Source organism: Electrona antarctica, assembly GCF_951216825.1.
Source record: "Electrona antarctica genome assembly, chromosome: 19".
Lineage (NCBI taxonomy): Eukaryota > Metazoa > Chordata > Actinopteri > Myctophiformes > Myctophidae > Electrona > Electrona antarctica.
In genome coordinates this window covers 33,891,226-33,910,706 of record NC_136800.1, presented here as the reverse complement: position 1 = coordinate 33,910,706, position 19,481 = coordinate 33,891,226, and the positions used below count along the sequence as shown (strand labels likewise).

The 19,481-nt window shown below is 42.7% G+C and overlaps 1 protein-coding gene across 4 annotated transcripts in view; it reads right to left on the bottom strand.

Moving 5' to 3' along the window:
* Window positions 1-332: 332 nt before the first annotated feature.
* Window positions 333-19,481, bottom strand: part of acsl3b (acyl-CoA synthetase long chain family member 3b) — a 33,865-nt gene continuing 14,716 nt past the window's right edge. Inside the window, exons 1-16 of one of the 4 annotated variants that reach the window (XM_079488967.1) lie at window positions 17,108-17,226; window positions 16,886-16,914; window positions 9,863-10,412; window positions 7,859-8,036; window positions 7,527-7,636; window positions 7,113-7,251; window positions 6,454-6,604; window positions 5,122-5,245; window positions 4,824-4,895; window positions 4,226-4,365; window positions 3,533-3,705; window positions 2,778-2,852; window positions 2,477-2,668; window positions 2,023-2,137; window positions 1,239-1,396; window positions 333-748 (exon numbers count right to left, since the gene is read on the bottom strand). In XM_079488967.1, the coding sequence (XP_079345093.1) occupies window positions 591-748; window positions 1,239-1,396; window positions 2,023-2,137; window positions 2,477-2,668; window positions 2,778-2,852; window positions 3,533-3,705; window positions 4,226-4,365; window positions 4,824-4,895; window positions 5,122-5,245; window positions 6,454-6,604; window positions 7,113-7,251; window positions 7,527-7,636; window positions 7,859-8,036; window positions 9,863-10,213 (2,136 nt within the window). In that variant the 5' untranslated portion in view covers window positions 10,214-10,412; window positions 16,886-16,914; window positions 17,108-17,226 and the 3' untranslated portion in view covers window positions 333-590. Of the gene's footprint in view, window positions 749-1,238; window positions 1,397-2,022; window positions 2,138-2,476; window positions 2,669-2,777; window positions 2,853-3,532; window positions 3,706-4,225; window positions 4,366-4,823; window positions 4,896-5,121; window positions 5,246-6,453; window positions 6,605-7,112; window positions 7,252-7,526; window positions 7,637-7,858; window positions 8,037-9,862; window positions 10,413-10,831; window positions 11,125-16,885; window positions 17,227-19,481 lie in introns of those variants that run through there. The other 3 variants (XM_079488966.1, XM_079488968.1, XM_079488969.1) reach the window with 3 other exon arrangements.

Here is a 19,481-nt window from a genome sequence, read left to right as displayed (position 1 = left end):
TCTTTAGACAGTCCTTGAGAGACAGGAGGATGTGGGAGCACACGGATGTCAGTCCCAAGAAGGTCTTGTTGTGCAAAATGTGTCATTTCTTTCTTTCCGCCTTCGAGTCACGCAGACATCCAGAGTCAGACCTCGGACGCTGCTGTTGTCATAGCAACTGAAACAGCTAAAAAGAACGTTGAAGAGGAGAGCGCCGCATACTGTGTCTGTATGGATCAGCTCGGCTATCGAGCTCCCTCTGCCATTTGATCTGGAACGACAGATCTCAATTGGATTCAAGTGTTGAACTACCCCCCCCCCCCCCCCCCCCCCCCCCCCCCACTCAACCATCCCTTCTCTCTCTGATAGAATCTTGTGGCAGGTGCTTGGGTTTGGTTTGGTGTCTGCATGTCGGTATGTGTGTATGTAAGCGTGTTATTACCTGTATCTATGAAATCCTCTCAGTGAGAAATTCTGGTAGTGGCTTCTGTCACTATATATATGTATGTACATATTTATATATATGTTTATATACAGCATATACCTACATGTATATATAAATATATATATATATTTGTGTGTACGGACGTATGTCAGTGTGTGTTGGTGTGCTATTTGCCACCGTACATCCTCTCAATGTCTTCCAGGTAGTGTGACTTGAGCTCCTTGCGTTTCAGTTTGAATGCGTCGGTGACGAGGCCGGTCTCCGGAGTCCAGGCCTCAGCGCTCAGACGGATCTTCTTGGGGATCTCAAAGCGCTCCAGTTGACCTGGAAGGGCGGGACAGTGTGTCACACACATTAGAAAGACATGATAACAGCACAAATGCTGCTGTTCCCTATGAGTACTTACTTAATCAGTGGTGGAATGGAAGAAGTTCAAAAGGTTCAGAAAAATAGCAAAAACAGCAGATGCCTCTATACAAGCTTACAATGCGATTCGACGCGTTGTAAGCTTGTAGATCTGCTATTGAAAATGTTTCAGCCTCTTTCTGGATTAGTTCGTTTTAGTTTGTTTTGTAAACAGTAACACACAATACAGTTTCAGTTATAGTTTTCTTTTTGTAAAGCCTCGTTTTTGTTTCTGTTTCAGTTAAGTAATTTCTTTTTCAATTATTCTATTTGAATTTATTCTATTTCAATTCTATATCCATTTTCGTTATATTGTAGTTTTAGTTAACTATAATAACCCTGCTTTCATACTGTATGCTCCCTAATAGTCCCTATACCTACTTCATCTGCTTTCTGTCTCAACTCCTACCTGTGACGGCAGCCTCTGTGATGATGCGGAGGACCTCCCTCTCTACCTCCGGGTTGTTGCAGATCTCCTCCAGGGAACCCTTCACGTGCTTCTGCTCCGCCAGGGCCATCAGCTGCTTGTGGTTCGGCACCACAAAGCTTATCACGTACGACTGGTCACTAGAAAATAGAAAGAATGATGGCTTAGTGCAGTGTTTCTCAAACTTTTACATTTCAAGGTCTCCGCTCAACTCTGACAGTATACAAATGGAATGGACCCGTTGGCGTTCATTTGGTATATTTTCAGAGTGACAGACTTGCATGGGTCAATTTAGACCCCTAAAGGAACCCACAGACTCCATGGAATCCACTTTGAGAACCACTGACTTAGTGCTTGTTTGTGTCCGAGTTAAAAGGGTTTTCACTTCATTAGCATCTGGGAGAAAAGACACTGAGAAATAGAATGTGACATAGAGGAAATGTCTCGCACAGAGTGACACAAACAAGCATGTAATTTGTGATGAGCGGTGCCCAGCATAATTTAATTAGGTTGTATGTATATAATACAAATGATCTGAAACAGTTACAAGTAATTTCAATACATCTAGATCCATGTTAAAAATTGTATGTAGCCTCTCAGCTAAACAGCCACAAGGATGTCCATCAGTTATTGGGTATTGTGGTAGCATTTGAACATTTTGGACCAACAGCGGTTTATGCACAGTTGAAAAGTGAAACTGATGTTTTATGAGAGAAAGCTTGAATGAGCGATGAAGTAGGGTAGAAAGGGAACATCAGTTTGTTACCTGATGGCATAGGCACAGATGTTGTCTATAAGCGAGCAGTTCTTCAGCACAGCCTCTACCTTTCCCAAAGAGACATATTCTCCTGCCTGCAGTTTCACCAGGTCTTTCTTACGATCTGCAGGGGGAGGGCACAGTTTGAAAATTCAGAGTTGTGACCCAAGTCACTGCTATACAAGTCACAAGTATCGTAAGTCTTTGTACTTTGTGTATATCAGAGAAGACATCTTGCATAAATATTGTGCAAAAGTCCCTCGAGCCATCCATCTGATGTCCAAGTCACAGACATGCAGGTCTTAATCAAGTCTGAAGTATCCGTCTTCAAAATTGTGAATTATCAAGTCAAGTCTCGAGTTCACAACCCTGGTTAACATGCACACACAAACACACGCATCAATAATCTATGCACACTCAAATGCAAACAAAACACAGCTTTTTGTTTATCCAGTACCCTTACCAATGATCTTGACGCAGCCGTCCGGGTGGACCTCACCGATGTCTCCCGTGCAGAACCACCGCTGGCCGTTCTCGTCCAAGAAGAAGTCTTCGCGGTTCTTGGCGTCGTTCTTGTAATAACCCATAGTCACATTGGGCCCGCCAATCAGAATCTCCCCCCGTGGGTTGGGCTTATCTGTACTGTAGTAACCTCCTGGAGGAACACCGGGCTTTATATTAATAAGAGCGAGCAAAGAAGGCAGAAGTACATATTGTCTTTGTTCACTAGAACTGGCTGTTCTAGTCTTTCCAATCCAACTCACCCTCTTCCCAGTCCTTTAGTGTGATCTCCGAGCAAACGAGAGGAGCCCCCACACGTCCTGTGCTGTAGTCACACACTGAAACACACAAACACGTGCATGACCATTAGCATGCTTAACTAACTATTAAATCATTCATCCTAAAACCCCTACTCACCCACCAACCCCCCAAAAGCAAGGCATATTACGATAACAGCATGGACTCCCTGTCCATTATCTAGCTATCCATTCGTGTAGTTCCACGTACAAGGCTGGCTGCAGTGTACGCATGTCAACTTATGTGTGGATGATCCATGTCTCAGTTGGCCATGTGGAAATAGCAATCTTTACAAATACCTCACCTATATGAACAGGTGAGCTGGCTGTAACAAAGTGATTCACCAAGAACAATGTTTTTTTGTAACCAAGAGATTCACTCAAAAACAACATACAAATAATACATGCACTATGCTGATATAGATTTTATACTATAGAAGACTTTCACACTCTTGATGAGTTTCACTTCACCAGGCATTTCCTGGATGTGTAGGACTGTTAATGCTGTGTTCTGCTTATGGCCAGAGATGCTTACTGTATGTTTCTTGATGTCATACACATGCGATTGTTCTACTACTGAGGGGACAGACAAACCCTGTTCTAACTAAGTGGGGTCCGGGGATCCACAGGGGTCCGTGGGCGGGTTCCAGGTTCAACCTCGACAATCAAGTATATAAAACGTCCTGCCTCCTCCCCTCTACTAAAGCAATGTGTTCCCTTACTCTCGCTGATGGAGCCCGCTCCGCAGGTCTCCGTGAGGCCGTAACCTTGGCCCACAGGGCAGCAGAGGCAGATGTTCATGAAGCGCTGGGTGGCGGCTGAGAGAGGAGCACCACCAGACAGCAGCACCCGCGTCTTTCCTCCCAACAGTGAACGCACCCGTTTAAACACCAGGCTGCAATGAAGAAGAAAAAACAGAAACAAAGTTAAATTAAATAAACTATGAGAAAAGCGGATACTAGAGTCTGACAGATACAGTATATCACCCAGCTTTAGCTTTTCATAAAAATAAAAAGGATCTTTTAACGAAATAACCACCCGATACTGAACTTAAATATTTGAACATGCACAAACATAATAGGTACATAGCTCAGAGCGGGATTATAAATTGGCCTTAAGTTAAATTAACCCCGATCTGCATCACCTGTTAAACAGAAACGCAGTGCAGTTGCCAAGAGATATGGGACAGGAAAGAATAAATAACCGTGGGCGCATCCATGTGCACGTCAGAAAAACGTAGACAAACTTAGAAAAAATAAGACAAAAGATTTTCTTTTAAATAAGAAATAACACAACTTTAACCGTACTGTAACCTGACGTTCCTGGCCCAGATTATGTTAACAAAATTATCAAGTCTTACAGTCAGGGGTTGGGGGCGCTTGTTTAAGGCATGTGATCTATACAGGCCCCGTTACCTGTCACAGAGTGGTGTGCTGTATCCCTTGGAGATCTGCTCCATCTTGTAGTTGTAGGCCAACACAAAGAGTGTCCTCTGGAAGCTGCTCATCTCCTCCACTTTGGTCATCACATTCTTATAGATACGGTCCATGATCTCCTACACAGGGCAGGAGGAGTCCCATGGGTCAAAGGAAATAAGCTACGTACAGTAAACGCCATACTTTGTGTTTATTTGATCTATTTTCTTTTGTTAACAATGCGGAGCGCAAAGTTAGGCCGACGTTGCTTACTGTGGTGGACAATGGATAGTTCGATAACTGTCCCAGAATTAACTACAGAACTAAATCCCACCTGTAAAGGGCTGTCCACACCAAGAATGACTATAACTATAAATATGTCATTTAAATTGTTGGCGGGTGGCAGAGTCTACGCCACAACTAGAACGACAATAACAAGTGGTGAATGACATCGTTGGGATCCCTTTCAGAGCGACTTGATGAACGATAGCAACAGAGCCAGCCACATCATTGTTATACGATAGTTATCTTCATTCTTGATACGGACAGCCCTTAGTCCCTTAATAGCCCTTAAAGGCAAATGTGATAAGAAACATACCGGTACGGCTGCCATGAGAGTAGGTTTCAGCACGCTGGTATCTCCTTTACTGCCTTTCTTTATCTTGGTTGACTGATGAATGGAAAAAAACAAAAACAAAAAAAGAACAATTAAACAGAGAAAAGAATGTGGGCTCTCAGAGACCTGGCATCAGGCACCAAGGTGTCAACCTCAATAATAGATGATCTCTGATTGTAATGCGAGAGAGAGCTTTAACTGCATTACTTCAACAGATAATTAATTAGGTACGTGATGCGTGTGCGTGCGTGTGTGTGAATGTGTGCGTGGCAGCACTCACCTGGTCGGCTAGCGTTTGTGGTGAGGAGTAGCCAATGCAGCACCCATGAGAGATACACACCAGTTCAGCACTGAGCTCCAGAACATGAGCCAGGGGCAGGTAGCCAATGTAGGTGTCCGTTTCACTGCCGGTGCAGAAATAATGATAATGGTTAAAATAGCCATAATGGATACCGTGAAGCTTAAGTACCGAAAGTACATTAGGACACTAATTACGGGTTTCCATATAGCATGACCTGAACCGCACCGGACGACACTCACACAGCCTGCATTTGCAGTGTATTTCCATTTGGGCCCGGCCTTTTGAGGGCGCATGGGAGCTGAAAATGGTGCCAATTTTGATCCCACTCAGCTGAGGTTGTTTGGGTGGTGAACTAGAACTAAATGGTGAGGTCTGTGTAAAGTTTGACAATCCTTACAGCTGTGCCGAAAAAGACAACAACGTGTGTGGTTGTGGTATACAGATTTTTGTTTGCGGGTCGTGGCTGCTACGCCCGTTTGTTTTGAAATTTGTACATTTTGCATCTGTGAGGATGTGGTTAATTGCTGGTGGTAGAAATCTTATTTGCCAGCAATGCTGACTGTTGAGATTCCACAAAGCGCAGAGAACATACTAACCACCTACAAAACTACTACAAACACTTAAGGCCGACAAATCGATCGTTGCGAGTCACCATAAATAGTTTTACACATGTATTTTCTATCTTTTTTATCTTCTCAGTGAGACATCTCCCATGTATAACTGCAGGAGTAGAGTGGATTAAAGTGTGTATTTGCTCTGGCAGTGTACAGAACCACAAATGGTCCCAGCAGTTCCTTTAACTGTACACACTCATAAATAATACAGCACGGTAGTGCAGTGTAGGTATGCTATATCAAAACGCAGCTTAAGAGGTGCCATGGGTCAGAGATTCATATGAATGTAGGAAAATATATCATCCATTCATCCTAAAAACACCATGTGCACAGTTTGTGAATATAGCCACACAAAATCCCCATGCAGTGTTCAGTGGTGAAGCTGCAGTACAGTATATGCGTGTGAATGCCCTAGTGTGGTGATGATATTTGGCCAAATGATCTTCATAAATACTAACAAAAGAAGTGCTTCACAAGAACAATGTTAGTTTACACAAAAAACTACGACCCGACTTTAGTTTCACTTTCACATAAGCAGAATTTCATGGCCAAATGTTCTTCTGTCTTGTGATGTAACACATGTTCTAGGATAAATACATAAAAGATAATGAGCAATGTATAAGATCAATATATCAATATCAATATATATAAGGGAGGCAGGTGGCCTGAGAAAATAATTGATATGGCATCGGCGTACTTGAGATTGGGGATGCGCTCAGCCATGCCGGTGATCCCAGCGATGATGTTGCTGTGGGAGATCATGACGCCCTTGGGGACGCCTGTAGAGCCGCTGGTGTACATGATGACAGCGATGTCAGAGGGCGCTGGGTGTCTGCGAGGCACTGCCACTGAACAGGAGGACAAGGAGGTAAGGTTAGAGAGAAAAATATAGTCTACACACCACAGGCCAGGGGTTCCCATCTTTTTCAGCTCCAGATCCAAAATAAACCCAAAATAACAAAAATACATTATGAATTAATAACCTATTTCCAAAATAGTGAATACAACAGATCTACAAACATCTTAATTTATGGAATTGTTTTGAAAAACGTTTACTGAAACTAATTCATTATAAAATATATATATTTTTTTTTAAAGTCCACGTATAGGAATCTTAAAACGGAGGGTAATTACCCAAAGATTGGCCCGGCCCATTGTGAAATTCTGGTCTACACACCTGCCTGTGTGGTGTGTCTTGTTATTGTGGCGATTACTTTTCAGTGAAGCAACACCTCTACCACACTACTGTACTGTTCTACATGTACCGCTAACTGTGTTACTTGAGTGTTATGGAATCCTAGAGGCGCTACTCGAAAAAACAGAAGCAGAGCGCAAAGTTAGGCCGACGTTGCTTACTGTGGTCAGGCTGGGCTCCCATCTCCTGCACAGTGTCCATGTTGTAGACCATGATGCCCCTGGGCATGTCCGGCCAGCTGGTGGGTTTCCTGTCCACCACGATGATGTGCTGCAGCCTGGGTACCTTGGCTAGGATCGCCTGGGAAATGAGATGGGGGAGTAATTACTAAATGCAAACATTGGTGAGCTCTTCATCAAGTACTAATCTCTCTCTCACGCACGCACGCAAATTATTGTAGCGCCACTGAATTTAATTAAATCCAATTGTAAAGAAAGCCAACTGGTGTACAGGCTTGTGCAACATGGCTAGATTGTCTAGCCGTATTGATATGCCATGCTAAACAGTCAGCGGGGCCCGTAGGGAGCAGCGGTGTGTGTGTGCATACAGACACAGGTGCGTGCCGTGTACTGTACCTTGAGTCGGCCCTGCAGCAGGTCTTTACTGGTGATGATGTGTGTAACCTCGGTCTCGTTCAGGCCGTGTTCGATGGCCGCCGGTCCCAGGGTGGAGTACAGCGTCACCACTGTCAGAGAACGCAAAACACAGACAGTGGAGTTGGGAGAGTCAGTCACGTCACGTGATATAGCAGTGCTTTTGAGTTAGGGCATGTGCAAGTCTGAACCACGGCTCTGCCTGTGTGTGTGTGTGTGTGTGTGTGTGTGTGTGTGTGTGTGTGTGTGTGTGTGTGTGTGTGTGACGTGTGTGTGTGTGTGTGACTGTGTGTGAACTTATGGCCACAACTTACGTGGGAAGTTGTACATGAAGCAGGCCTGTGCTGTTATCATCCATTCTGCCCTGGTTTCACAGAAGATGGCGATGTTACACTGTGCTTTCTGTCCAAGAGCTGCCAGTCCACTGCCAAAGCACATGGCTGCCTGGTAGGCGTCCTCATACGACAGCCAGTTATATTGGCCCAGAATTACCTAAACATACACACATTAAGTCAGGGTTTAAAATGGACTGTTGTATGATAAGAATCACACTTGTGTAAAAAGTGAGGGGCGCTCTTATCATCATACATCAGCCATCACATTCCGTGCTCAGCCAATCAAATCATCACATTCCGTGCTACAAACAACATTTCGTGCTCAAATGGACATACACACAAAGCTGTGCATAGGAGGGGCCCCTCAAACATAGCACATCTACATGCTGAGCGTGTAGAGCTGGTATTTTTGCCATGCAACACCAGCATACAAGATGTATAAAATAAGCACAATATGCCTACTGTAGGCCTTTTTGAGAATTTTCCCCTATCATGCCAGGGTTATTTAGACAATTATTGTCTGGTGATCATAATGTTGCAGTGCATTTTCCCACCCACACGCCTAACATCAGTCGCTAGAATAACCTTCGAATGGTGTGCATTGCCATGAATGGTAATATTCTATGCCAGACCATATTTCTGCACTAGAATATTTATGAAAAGAGGGGGAAGAAGATCAAGGCCATTTAATACAACACCGGGTGACGCATACTAGCCCTGGACTGTTGATGGTAGCACAGGAATTAATTATAAGCTTCAGTGCTCCAAGTCTGACTTATTATACCATTTCAACAATAATAACACTGCTAATATCCAGTCAGCCAGCGCCCTCTGGGGACCCTTTGCTGATACTGCAGGCTGGGTTGAAGAGGCTTGCAGTGGGAAACAAAAGAGCAGTAAAACTGCACTCTTGGGTTTTCTCTGCCAGACAGCCACCCACATTCCTCACACTAACCACAACCTCTCAGACACTGACCCCACTTCCTGTCATTCCGCTGACTGACATTATCAAGGCTGACTGGGCAATGGGCAGTGTGAGGGACAAGGCTATGTCATTTTTTGTTTTGAATTTAAGAGTCTTCAACACAACGCCAAATTGGTTGGAATACTCTTATACATAGCGAGAAAGACTATACACTCAAGCTTTGGATTCATAGAGACGTTCCTACACTGGATGATTGGTACAAGGAGGTAATGACTGTGGTTCCTCTGGAGAAACTGACTTATCTCCTCCGTGATAACATGGAAGGGTTCACGAAGGTATGGGAACCAGTCTTAGATACAGTGGACCCTTCTAGACTGTGCTTCAATGTACCGTAGTACAAAGACTCTTTTTGTTTGTTTGTTTTTTGTCTGTGCATTGTAATGTCCGTATTGTGGTTCTTGTTGTTTTCCTATGTTATGTTGAAAAAAGAAAAATGTGTGGTTCTATATACATTGAATTGTGATTGAACAGTTGTGAAATCTCAGAGCCTCAATAAAAATACATTGAAAAAAAAAAAAAAGAGTCTTCAACAACTTTCAACCTGGTGTCTACATTTGTGCAGGTCATTATAGTTGAAAGTCTTAATTCTTCCCCCCAAACATGTCTTCCAAGCCATATTTCAATATTCATATTTTAAGCCATATTTCCAATATCGCTCATACATACAAGTTGCAATGAAACTGATAACATGAGTTTATAAGGGCAACCACGGGGTAGGAATGGATCAGTGGTTCTCAATCTTTTTTGATCTCTGGAGACTGGACCACTAGCATACAGTATATCAGTTAAATAATATGTTAAGGGCTTGATTTAATTTACCTCAAAAGTATTCATTAACAGTCCTTAACAACCATTTATTAATTTCAAGCTTTCCCCAAAACACCACGCCCATAAAACCCCTGGCTTAAAGTGATTAAACAAACATCTGGGGCTCAGGTATGAAGTGTGCACCAGCGACAGCGCGAGTCGACACCATATCTCCACTGACGTGTCTTTACCTTCTTGAAGATCTTGCCGTTGGGCTGGGGCTCATCCTCCTCGCTCAGCACCTGCCTGGTGCCCAGACAGTCCCTCTCAGGGAACCTCCTGGCGGCATACTCAAACACTTTGTCCAGGGTGTCCACACCGGGGCGCATCGATGCCGCCAGCTTCTGCTGGCTGTTGATGGCCCTGTAGGGCCCTGCCGGGAGCCGGCTGATAGAGCGCGCCTTGAGCCGCCGCGACCGCTCCAGGTTGGCGCCTGCGCCAGTGAAGAAGTACCACGGCAGGAAGGTGATGACGGAGTACACCCAGACCACAGAGCGGAACACCTGCAGCAGCAGAGGGTTCATGTCCTCCTTCAGCTTCATGTTTACGCCAAGGTCACGGCAGGAGGGCCAGGGGTCCGAGGTGAAGGTGGAGCAAGGAGGCGTGCAGGGACAGGGGTTGGAGGGTGTTCCAGCGACAACAACTCGCCCGCCGCTCGCTCTGCTCGCTGGGTCTCTCGACTTATTGTGAGGCCCGGGAGGTTGTCACTGGCTGGTGGTCTTTGTAGAGTAGCCCTGCAATCTGGAGACACAACAGCACGCCGTTAGAAATACAACCTGCATTGAAGCTTAGGTTTTTTGGTATGTTTGAGAAAAGAGTAATGACAGCTGATTGAGCCTTGACATGTACACACTTGCTCACACACGGACAAACACAAAAACAAAGACACAGACACACACACACGCGCACACGCACGCAGATAAATCAATGATTGCTTGGGGACAAGGCCTATCCTTAGCTTGTTCCTTGATCAGCATTATTTGTCTCTCCAGTCCCTCGGGCCCAAGGGCACAGACACAAGATGCCAGCCTTGGGAGTGTGGGGATTGTAATTAAGAAATTCAGTGTTGCAGAGGAAGAACAGCACTAAATGTCACTTTCTTGTATCTAGAGATTCATCAAGGAGGTTTTTAGTATTTAAAGAAAATATTGCCCCAATACCTATTTTGCCGTAAATGCTTCCGTTCCACCACAGCCACAGGTTAGTAAGTCTTATCTAGGAGAAAGATGTGCAGGCAGGCACAGCATCAACACCATTTGTGTTTGACTCGTACTGAGTCATACTCCCGGGATGTACTGCTGTTACTGTACTGAGTAAAGGCCTTTGAGTGAGTAGAGGTCTGACAGTGTTTCACTCAGCTAGCTGATAGGAAGTTATTTCTGGGCTATCAATGCAGGTCAGAGTGTAACTAGGTGTATCCCCACTAGCCAGTGAACCTGAGCAAACTTAGTGATACATTCCAAAGCTGAATGGGGGAGGTCTGCACTGGGAGAATAGTAACCCAGCGACCAATCATGACAGTGTTAGAAGTGACCCTTCCCCCAGGAATCTAGCACTGACTGATGAGACTGAGAGCGACGCCCTTCTACTAGCCTCTACTAGCCTCGAAGCTGCATTGCACAGCAGGTATAGAGGGTATGCGTGTGACATCATCATCAAACCCGTCAGGAATGCCTAATGAGTGGCAAAAAACTACTTTCTGGCCTTGACAGCCCATACACCAAACAGAAAAGTCCTATCTGATTGCATTAAACAACATTAAACAATGTTAAACTCACTTTTCCTGTTGATGTGCCATTCACTTTAAGCATGCGCATACTCTCTATTATGTACCCTTTGGGTACTGGCTAGGATTACGGATTGTATTATAATAATTTTAATTAAAATGTCTACTGTACGCATTTTAAATTAAATTCAAATTAATTCACTATATGTTGTACTACAGTTCTACAGACAGAAGATATGCATGACTTAAAATAAAGTGTCCAGTAGAACACATATAACACAAGATATTTCAGTATTTTAACCACTCACATCCTAATTTCATACATCATTGTGCGATGGTGTCACACAAAATACAAGCTCACAGCATGTCTCGAAGCGACATGCTTATTGACAGCTTATTGATCTGCTATTTTCACTATTTTTGGCCACTTCCAGCTATAATGACATGCCCAAAGTGGTTAACTTCAACCATTAGTACCATTCAACCATTAATTAGGATTATCTGTGGTTAAATAAATAGAGTGCTATACTAAAAATGAACTGCTGTCAGACCCATTGCCCAGAGATTGTGAGTGCCAACAGGGTTAACTTAACTGACACCGCTCACCTGCGCTGCACCACTCCCTGCAAACTAGCAAGAACCTATCATCAGTCTAGACTCGAGTCTAGAGTCTAGACTGATGATACCATCTAATCTAGACTCTGAGTAGTAATAGAATATCCAATAAATCAATTTCTATATACCGAGGTCACTTGATGCTGAATGCATTCAGCCATTCAATGATTAGTTGGTTGTGTTCCATTTGATATCCTTCTCCTATCACAGCATATTTCACAAATCTTGCTGCTGTGTTTGCACATTGTTGTACTACGCCCAGCAGATACGGGAGTTTTTTGTCATTAGTCATGTTACTCTCCTTGGGTGATAGTAATCTGTGGGAAGTATATGTCTCTCTTTCTCTCTCTCACAGATCGAACTCTGGTCTCAAGTCACACATAACAGAAACAGAAACAGCAGCAATTTGCGCTTCAACTTTACATACAGTAGTAGATACTTCCTCTAATCACGGCATGATACATGTTATCTACAAGTGTCAGTGTTTCTGTTCAGTGCCTTCATGTTACAATTTACAATTTAGGCATTTAGCAGACGCTCTTAATCCAGAGCAATTTACATTAAGCAATAACAAAAGCATGGCATACATCACATATATAAAAAGTAGTTATCATGAATCATGCGTAAACTAAGAACGTAACAGTGGAGTATCTATGTATCTACATAATGTGCTATCTAAGGGGCTAGGCTAGGGCAAGTGCTACGGGCCATGGTGGAGTCTGAAGAGGTGGGTTTTCAGACTACGGCGGAAGATTGGGAGTGAGGCTGCAGTTCTGACTGTGATGGGAAGTGCATTCCATAGTTCCATATGTTACAATAACTGAGAGCTAGTGAGGATTTCTACATGTTGATTATATTATTTATTGTTAGTTTTCTTTGGAGTGGAGGGGGCATAGGCATACTATTAGCACTATACAGCTTCTGACTGCATTCACACTAAGAAGGAAACCGTCATAACACAAATGCTTTTAATAATAGTGAAACTACCAGAAACATTATTTCGGTACAGTCCAAATAAACTGTATTTAACCACTTAAGCCCCTGATCAACAAGCTCTTAAATCTTTGACTATTTTTGACAATATGTGGTTAATATAATTTCACTACCAAATCTAAATTATACTCACATATTTCAAAGACTGACGTTTTAAATGACTAATTTATGGTCTTTGAATTTCTAATTTTGTCACAGAACTAAAAATATATCCATCTGTATAACTTCAAAGCAACCTAAACACAGTCTGCCTTGTGCACTTGGGGTCATGTGAGCAAAACATGATGCCATGTTTGTCTTGCGTGTCCAATATTTGCAACATTAAAATGGTTTGCTTGTGCCTTTCGCATCAATAATTCGATGCATTTCCCTGAATATCGAAGCACATTTCTGCCTACTGTTAGCATTGAGTCTAACAACACTACAGTGCTGAACACCTACAAAGAATAGTTTTATTAAAGGAAAAATAATTTGGGGGCTTTTCCTGCCTTTTTTATTGATAGAACGACATGCAGCAAAGGTCTGCCAAGCTTGGGAATTGGAGCCGGGACTCACTGTCAGGCATCAGAGCCTGTGGTACGGTATGCCGCCTTAACCACTCGGCTATTGGTGCAGCGATGCCCCAAGAATCTTATCTTTAAGACTTGGAAGCGTATCCTGATTCCTTACTGATAAGTTACCATTGTGGTTTTTCTTTCTTCCAGGAAATAAAACGTCTGGGTTTCCAAGGCTACCATTGTGGTAACTATGGTGGCACAATGAATTGAAAGTAGTTCAGAAAGGTTAGATTTTACCATTCTTAATTATGTAATCATGAAGCAACTATTCTTAGGTCTACATCTTAGGTCACCTTGCCCTCATGTTATCACGGTTACAGTCAACTGGGCAAGGCCTACGCTGTAAAGTGTATTGGCGGAAGTAGCAGGATTTGGGCAGGAGTACCGCTCAAAGAAATGACGTTGACGCTTTATTACAAATCTGTTTACATTCTCTGTGAAAGTGTTGTGATTGGTCGAAAACTATCGTATAAAATACATCTGACGGATGTTTTGGCCCGACACTTACTCCGATACACTCTCAGCCTTAGGTTGTGACCAGGATTTTCTGAGGCTAGGTTACAGTTAATGAGCAGAACATTGGTACACCAATGGAGAGACATGGAGGAGAGTCTCTCCATCCATTCGGCTCACAGAGGCACAGCAAAATCATAGAGACCATTACAGAACATTTTCTCAAAGACATGATGGTACCAGAAGTCATCATCATCAATAATTATATTTATGATTAGAATATTAAGATAAACTAATTGGGATTATCATTTTAAGCATAACCATGCAGCACTAATTCATTATTCACTACCCTCAGTCGCTCTTCAATACACCGCCTCCAGTTGGTGCAGAATGCAGCTGCCAGACTTTTAACAAACACTTTTATTAGGTCTCATATCACCCCTGTGCTTGATGCTTTACACTGGCTTCCAATTGACTGCAGAATTGTTTTTAAAATTGTATTAATCACTTTTAAAGCTCTCCATGGGCTGTCTCCCATGTACATAACTGAACTATTATCCCCCATAGCAAATGTGAGAACACTGAGGTCTTCAGGTAAAGACCTTCTTAAAAATTCCTAATACAAGACTAAGAACTAAAGGCGATAGAGCTTTTGCGGTTGTAGCCCCTACCCTATGGAATGAATTACCCCTTTCCCTAAGGAGGGCAGAATCTGTCGATACATTCAAAAAGCTGCTAAAAACCCATTTGTTTCGTAAGCACTTTTGTTTGTAATACTGTCTATTTGGTACTGCATGTTTATATATTTTATCACTACTCTGTCATTGTGTTGTCGTTTTATTGTTGATCTATGTGTTGCTCTTGTTTTATTTCATTTTGTTTGTTGTACAGCACCCTGTGACATTTGTTTTGAAAAGCGCTGTATAAATAAAATGTACCTTTATAAATAAAATTGACCTTACCACTAATACCTAATAAGCTTCTGTAAAAACTCATGTAAAAACACATAGGCTATGGGTGCTGGACATAACAATAATAGAAGCCTTCTATAACATCTATAACCATGAGCAGATCTCACTTCTATGCAATGTAGATGTTCTCAGGGGGGCAAAACTTGCAAGTAGGTTAAGATAATTTGGGAAGTATGTTATGACAACCGGAAAAAATGTCTTCAAATACTACTGCAATTAGATTCCCCTCCTGGGTAAGGAGTCTGCTAAGCGACCTAAGCCAGTCTCACACATTTCCAGTCATATATGCACACACCAATAGCACGGGATCACATTTGGCACATTAACCTATTTAGACCTGGAAAGCCATGCCATACCTTTAAATCCAGGAGAGCATCTGTGTCATTTTTGTTGTTATTATATCGTTGTGTCGGGCAGACACCTCTTATCTCCATATTATTTCTGTGCTTTTTTGTAGGCTAAATTAACGCCCTACCTGAGCATACTACTGCGTCACACAAAAGCAGATCTACAAGCTCGAAACGTGGTGCGAATTGCTATTTTGATCAACCTGCCTGTTGTCTCTCCTATATGGTACCACATCAATCAATACAGCATTGAATTGTGGACAAAATATTATCCAACAATAACAAAATATTCTTAAGTTTTGGGCCTGCGAGGCCAAATCTCATCTTGGTCTGTGGCTCAAATGGAGAATAAATGTGGACATTGATATGAAAAAGGTTGAAAACCACTGGACTACATCTGTCATCAAGTCCAAAAGACAACCCAGACGGAGCCAAAAAGGCAGTGTACTACCACTAACTAACAACTTCTCACCTTGCCACCTGAGACCTGTTCTACAGGAAGGTCCTCTTAATTTACTCTGTCTAGTAGTGTACACTGTCTGGTAGTAGGATAAATGAACACGTCCCTCTACAAAGACACACACCTGACTGAAACCTGTATTTATTAGCACATGAGGCTGCAACAGTTACTACAAGACAATGGCATTGTTCTTGTGTTATAATGCAGTAAGAACCATACATTGAAAAGGTTTACCTCTTCAGTTGCAGGCCAGATCAGAATATCTGTGATAAATAATAGAACAGCTTTGTGATAATACATCATGTGGTTGGTGTACAGACTAGTAAGTTAGTAACCCATAGCTATATATTCCCATGGGACCGTTGTTGTGTTATAATATGTACTCTGTCATCCATTCACCCTGCATGACCAGCTTTAAAGATCAACATTCATTGCTTTCTCCAAGGAGACGCCATATTTCAAAGAAGTAGATAATAATTTCCAACCCCCACACACAGGTGTTAAATAAAGGATTCACTCTATAATCAATCAACACGTGTATTTAAAACCTCCAATATGAGCAGAGGCAACATGATGCTATAGTTAGTCTTTCTTTTCCAGTATCTTCCTTAGCCTACTCAATAGATGAGGAGATTATAGGTCACGTTAGGTACGTTATAGGTCACTCACATTCTCTAGACACACTGACTGGGCAGTTATTTGCTTGTTGTGTGTGCAACATCATCAAAGCATTTGCGAGAGATGATAGAGATCCGTTTTTTAAGTACAAGAAGCCATTTTCTCCTCCACCACATATTGGGACTAGTGGGACTAAAAGCTGCAGCCGCAGCAGCAGCACGCACTAGCCAGCAAATGGAAAAGCTAAATGTGAGCTAGCCCACGAGCTAACCCACCCATACAGCTGTTGATTCAATGAAACATATCAATTAATCACATGAAATTACATTTCCGACAGAAGCCGGGTCGGCGTCCTGCTAAACATGGACGATCAGCATGTTATTACGTTTGATATAAAGGCGTCATATGACATTTATAGTGAACATCTGCAGCAGCAGCAGCAGAAGACAATACAACACAACACATCCTCCTCACCTCTTTATCGACCGCTACGTTCAGATCCGCTGAGGAGGAGGGAAACAAACTGTATTTGTCATATTTATGGCATGATGATCCTCTCATTATAATAAGCTATTTATAATAATGGCATATCTTGTTATGAATCAAACTATCAAATCTGACTTGTAAAAAAAAAAGAGAGAGAGAGAGAATGGAATTGAATGACAATAGTATAAAAAAATCTGTGAGCATCATCACCACCACCACCGGGGCCCGTGCGTGTTTATCATCCCGGAAGTGACGACGGCGACGTCGAGACGGTTACGTCTGCGATTGGACGACTGGAGGTGGCGCGTGCTTGAGGCGGCTGCGACGTCAGCGGGGGTTACTCTCGGTCACACACAGAGAGCGTCCGATCAAGAGGTTCCTTCTAATGGTTTATAATGGTCTAATGGTTTATTATACTTCGCCGTACGAAGACGGAGTCGAGCGGTGGAAATGAGCAGATCTAATCTTGTACATCTGCTATTTTCGGCGTTCAACTTTCGAGACGCGACATCATCGTCGACTCGTCGAGTTTTCTGGTCAGCAAGCAAGCAGGGCAGAGCAGAACAGAACAGAACAACAGAGCCACCGAAGCAGCTGCATCTATGGCATCACCTCACCATCGATAGATTAGAGATGAGAGCGTCAAAAATGGAAAAACGGCGCCCCCTGTTGGTGACTCGTACCTTCTCAAGAACATCTTTCATTTGACAATGGACTTTTCTTTTTCGTGACAACTGACATGAGTCATCATGATTGATTAGACATTACCCTAATTGTTTTTAAATAATAATAATAATAATAATAATAATAATATTTTTAGATTTTTTTTAGTTCTACTAAAACACACTGTACATTCACTATACATTGTGATTGTAACCCTAAAGGCAGCAACAATGTTTCCCCACTTTCTGTCCCGTGTCCAAACTCTGGAGATTTCTCTCCGGAGTTCAAATTATTCTCCAATTTCCATAGCAATTAGGTTACCACTGTAATTACTTATATGGCCAATGGCCATTGGTTATCTGTTTTTGACCTAGAGAGACTCATAATTTCCGTATATTAATGAGAATATTTTATGAAATGGCCTTCCCAATCCCTGTAACCTAGAGCAGATTCAGGCTGTTCAGTGACTACAGTATGCCTCTAATTTAATCTTTTGTTACTTTAGTAAACGTTTTGCTAGTCAATAAAAGGCTGGATAGTTGGTGTGTATCTGAGGGCAGCAAAGAAAAACACGCACACAATGTTGATGCATTTTATATTCACTTTTTTTCCTTGCTGCACTTCCACTGTCACACACCAGGGGGAGTGCGAGGAAGTAAATACCATGGTAAATACATAGTTTGTTATCATTTGACTATGGGCTATTTTCTTCCCAGAACCACCTGAGGAGATATGGCACAAGGTGAGAGGGAAAATAATCCATAGTTTTGTATGCATGGTTATAATAGATATACATCTATGCTATATAACCTCTTGAGTTGTAATAATATGTAATAATAATGTCTCCTTCTACCCTCTCTACCCCTCTTCTCATACATTTCCATCCTGTGGGTGCCACTGTGTAAATGTGTGCACCAGAAGATTCCTGTGTGTTTTCGTGTTTCCCCTCAGGGGACATCTTCTGAAGCACAACTCGACTCGGTGAAAGCGTAATGGCCAGGTAAGGCCCTTTTTGACACACTCACTGACCGTGGCCAATCATCCCTATACACTCCCTGGTCCTCAGGGTGTTTGCATGCTTATAAGGCCATATGTGTGTGTGTACAGACCAAATGTAGACTACTGACAAACACACATGACCATGAGTGAACACTTTAATGCACATTATCCCCCCCCCCCCCCCCCCCCCCCCACCCCCAAACACACATACACAACCACATGATGACATGAGTCATGTCACTGTGTGTACACTGCAGGGTGCTCATGATAGCTGTCCTAGGGCTATGTCTGTGAGGTCATCTTGATTGGACACAAGTCATGAGAGGGCAGATGTTACAAGCAAAGGGAAGACTTTCATCTTCTCTGTCAATTATGTATGTCCAATCCGATGATGACATAGGGACACATGCTGTGCACACTTAGGGATAACCTTAAAAGGGGGGCGGGCAACCCAGGAATAAAGAGAGGAAATATGTGCTATATCCTGGGACAGACTGTCTCTGAGCAAGGGTGACTGACCTCTATACCTTCCTGACAGCATGCAGAATGACCACTGGAGGGTCCCCTGGGAGACAACCCGACAAGCACTTGACTAGTGTCATCCGGTTTTGCTTATGGTGAATGATAAGTATATATTTTCCTAGGCCTGTCACCATTAATATACATAATCACCTGATTGCAATTATTTTGAGATATAATAATCGTTTCCATGTTGGGAAAAGAAAATTATAAATTCCAACATGCAGAACTATATGCTCACAAGGTGGCACAATGCAACACGTTGTGAGCGTGTAGATTGGCTATTTCCGCTATTATTATAAGTATAACGTTATTAAATGTCAGTCTTTTTTTTATTATGTTATTTCTCATATCTGCTCTATGCAACTGTTCTTTATGAAGCCTAAAAGCCAAACAGAAATGT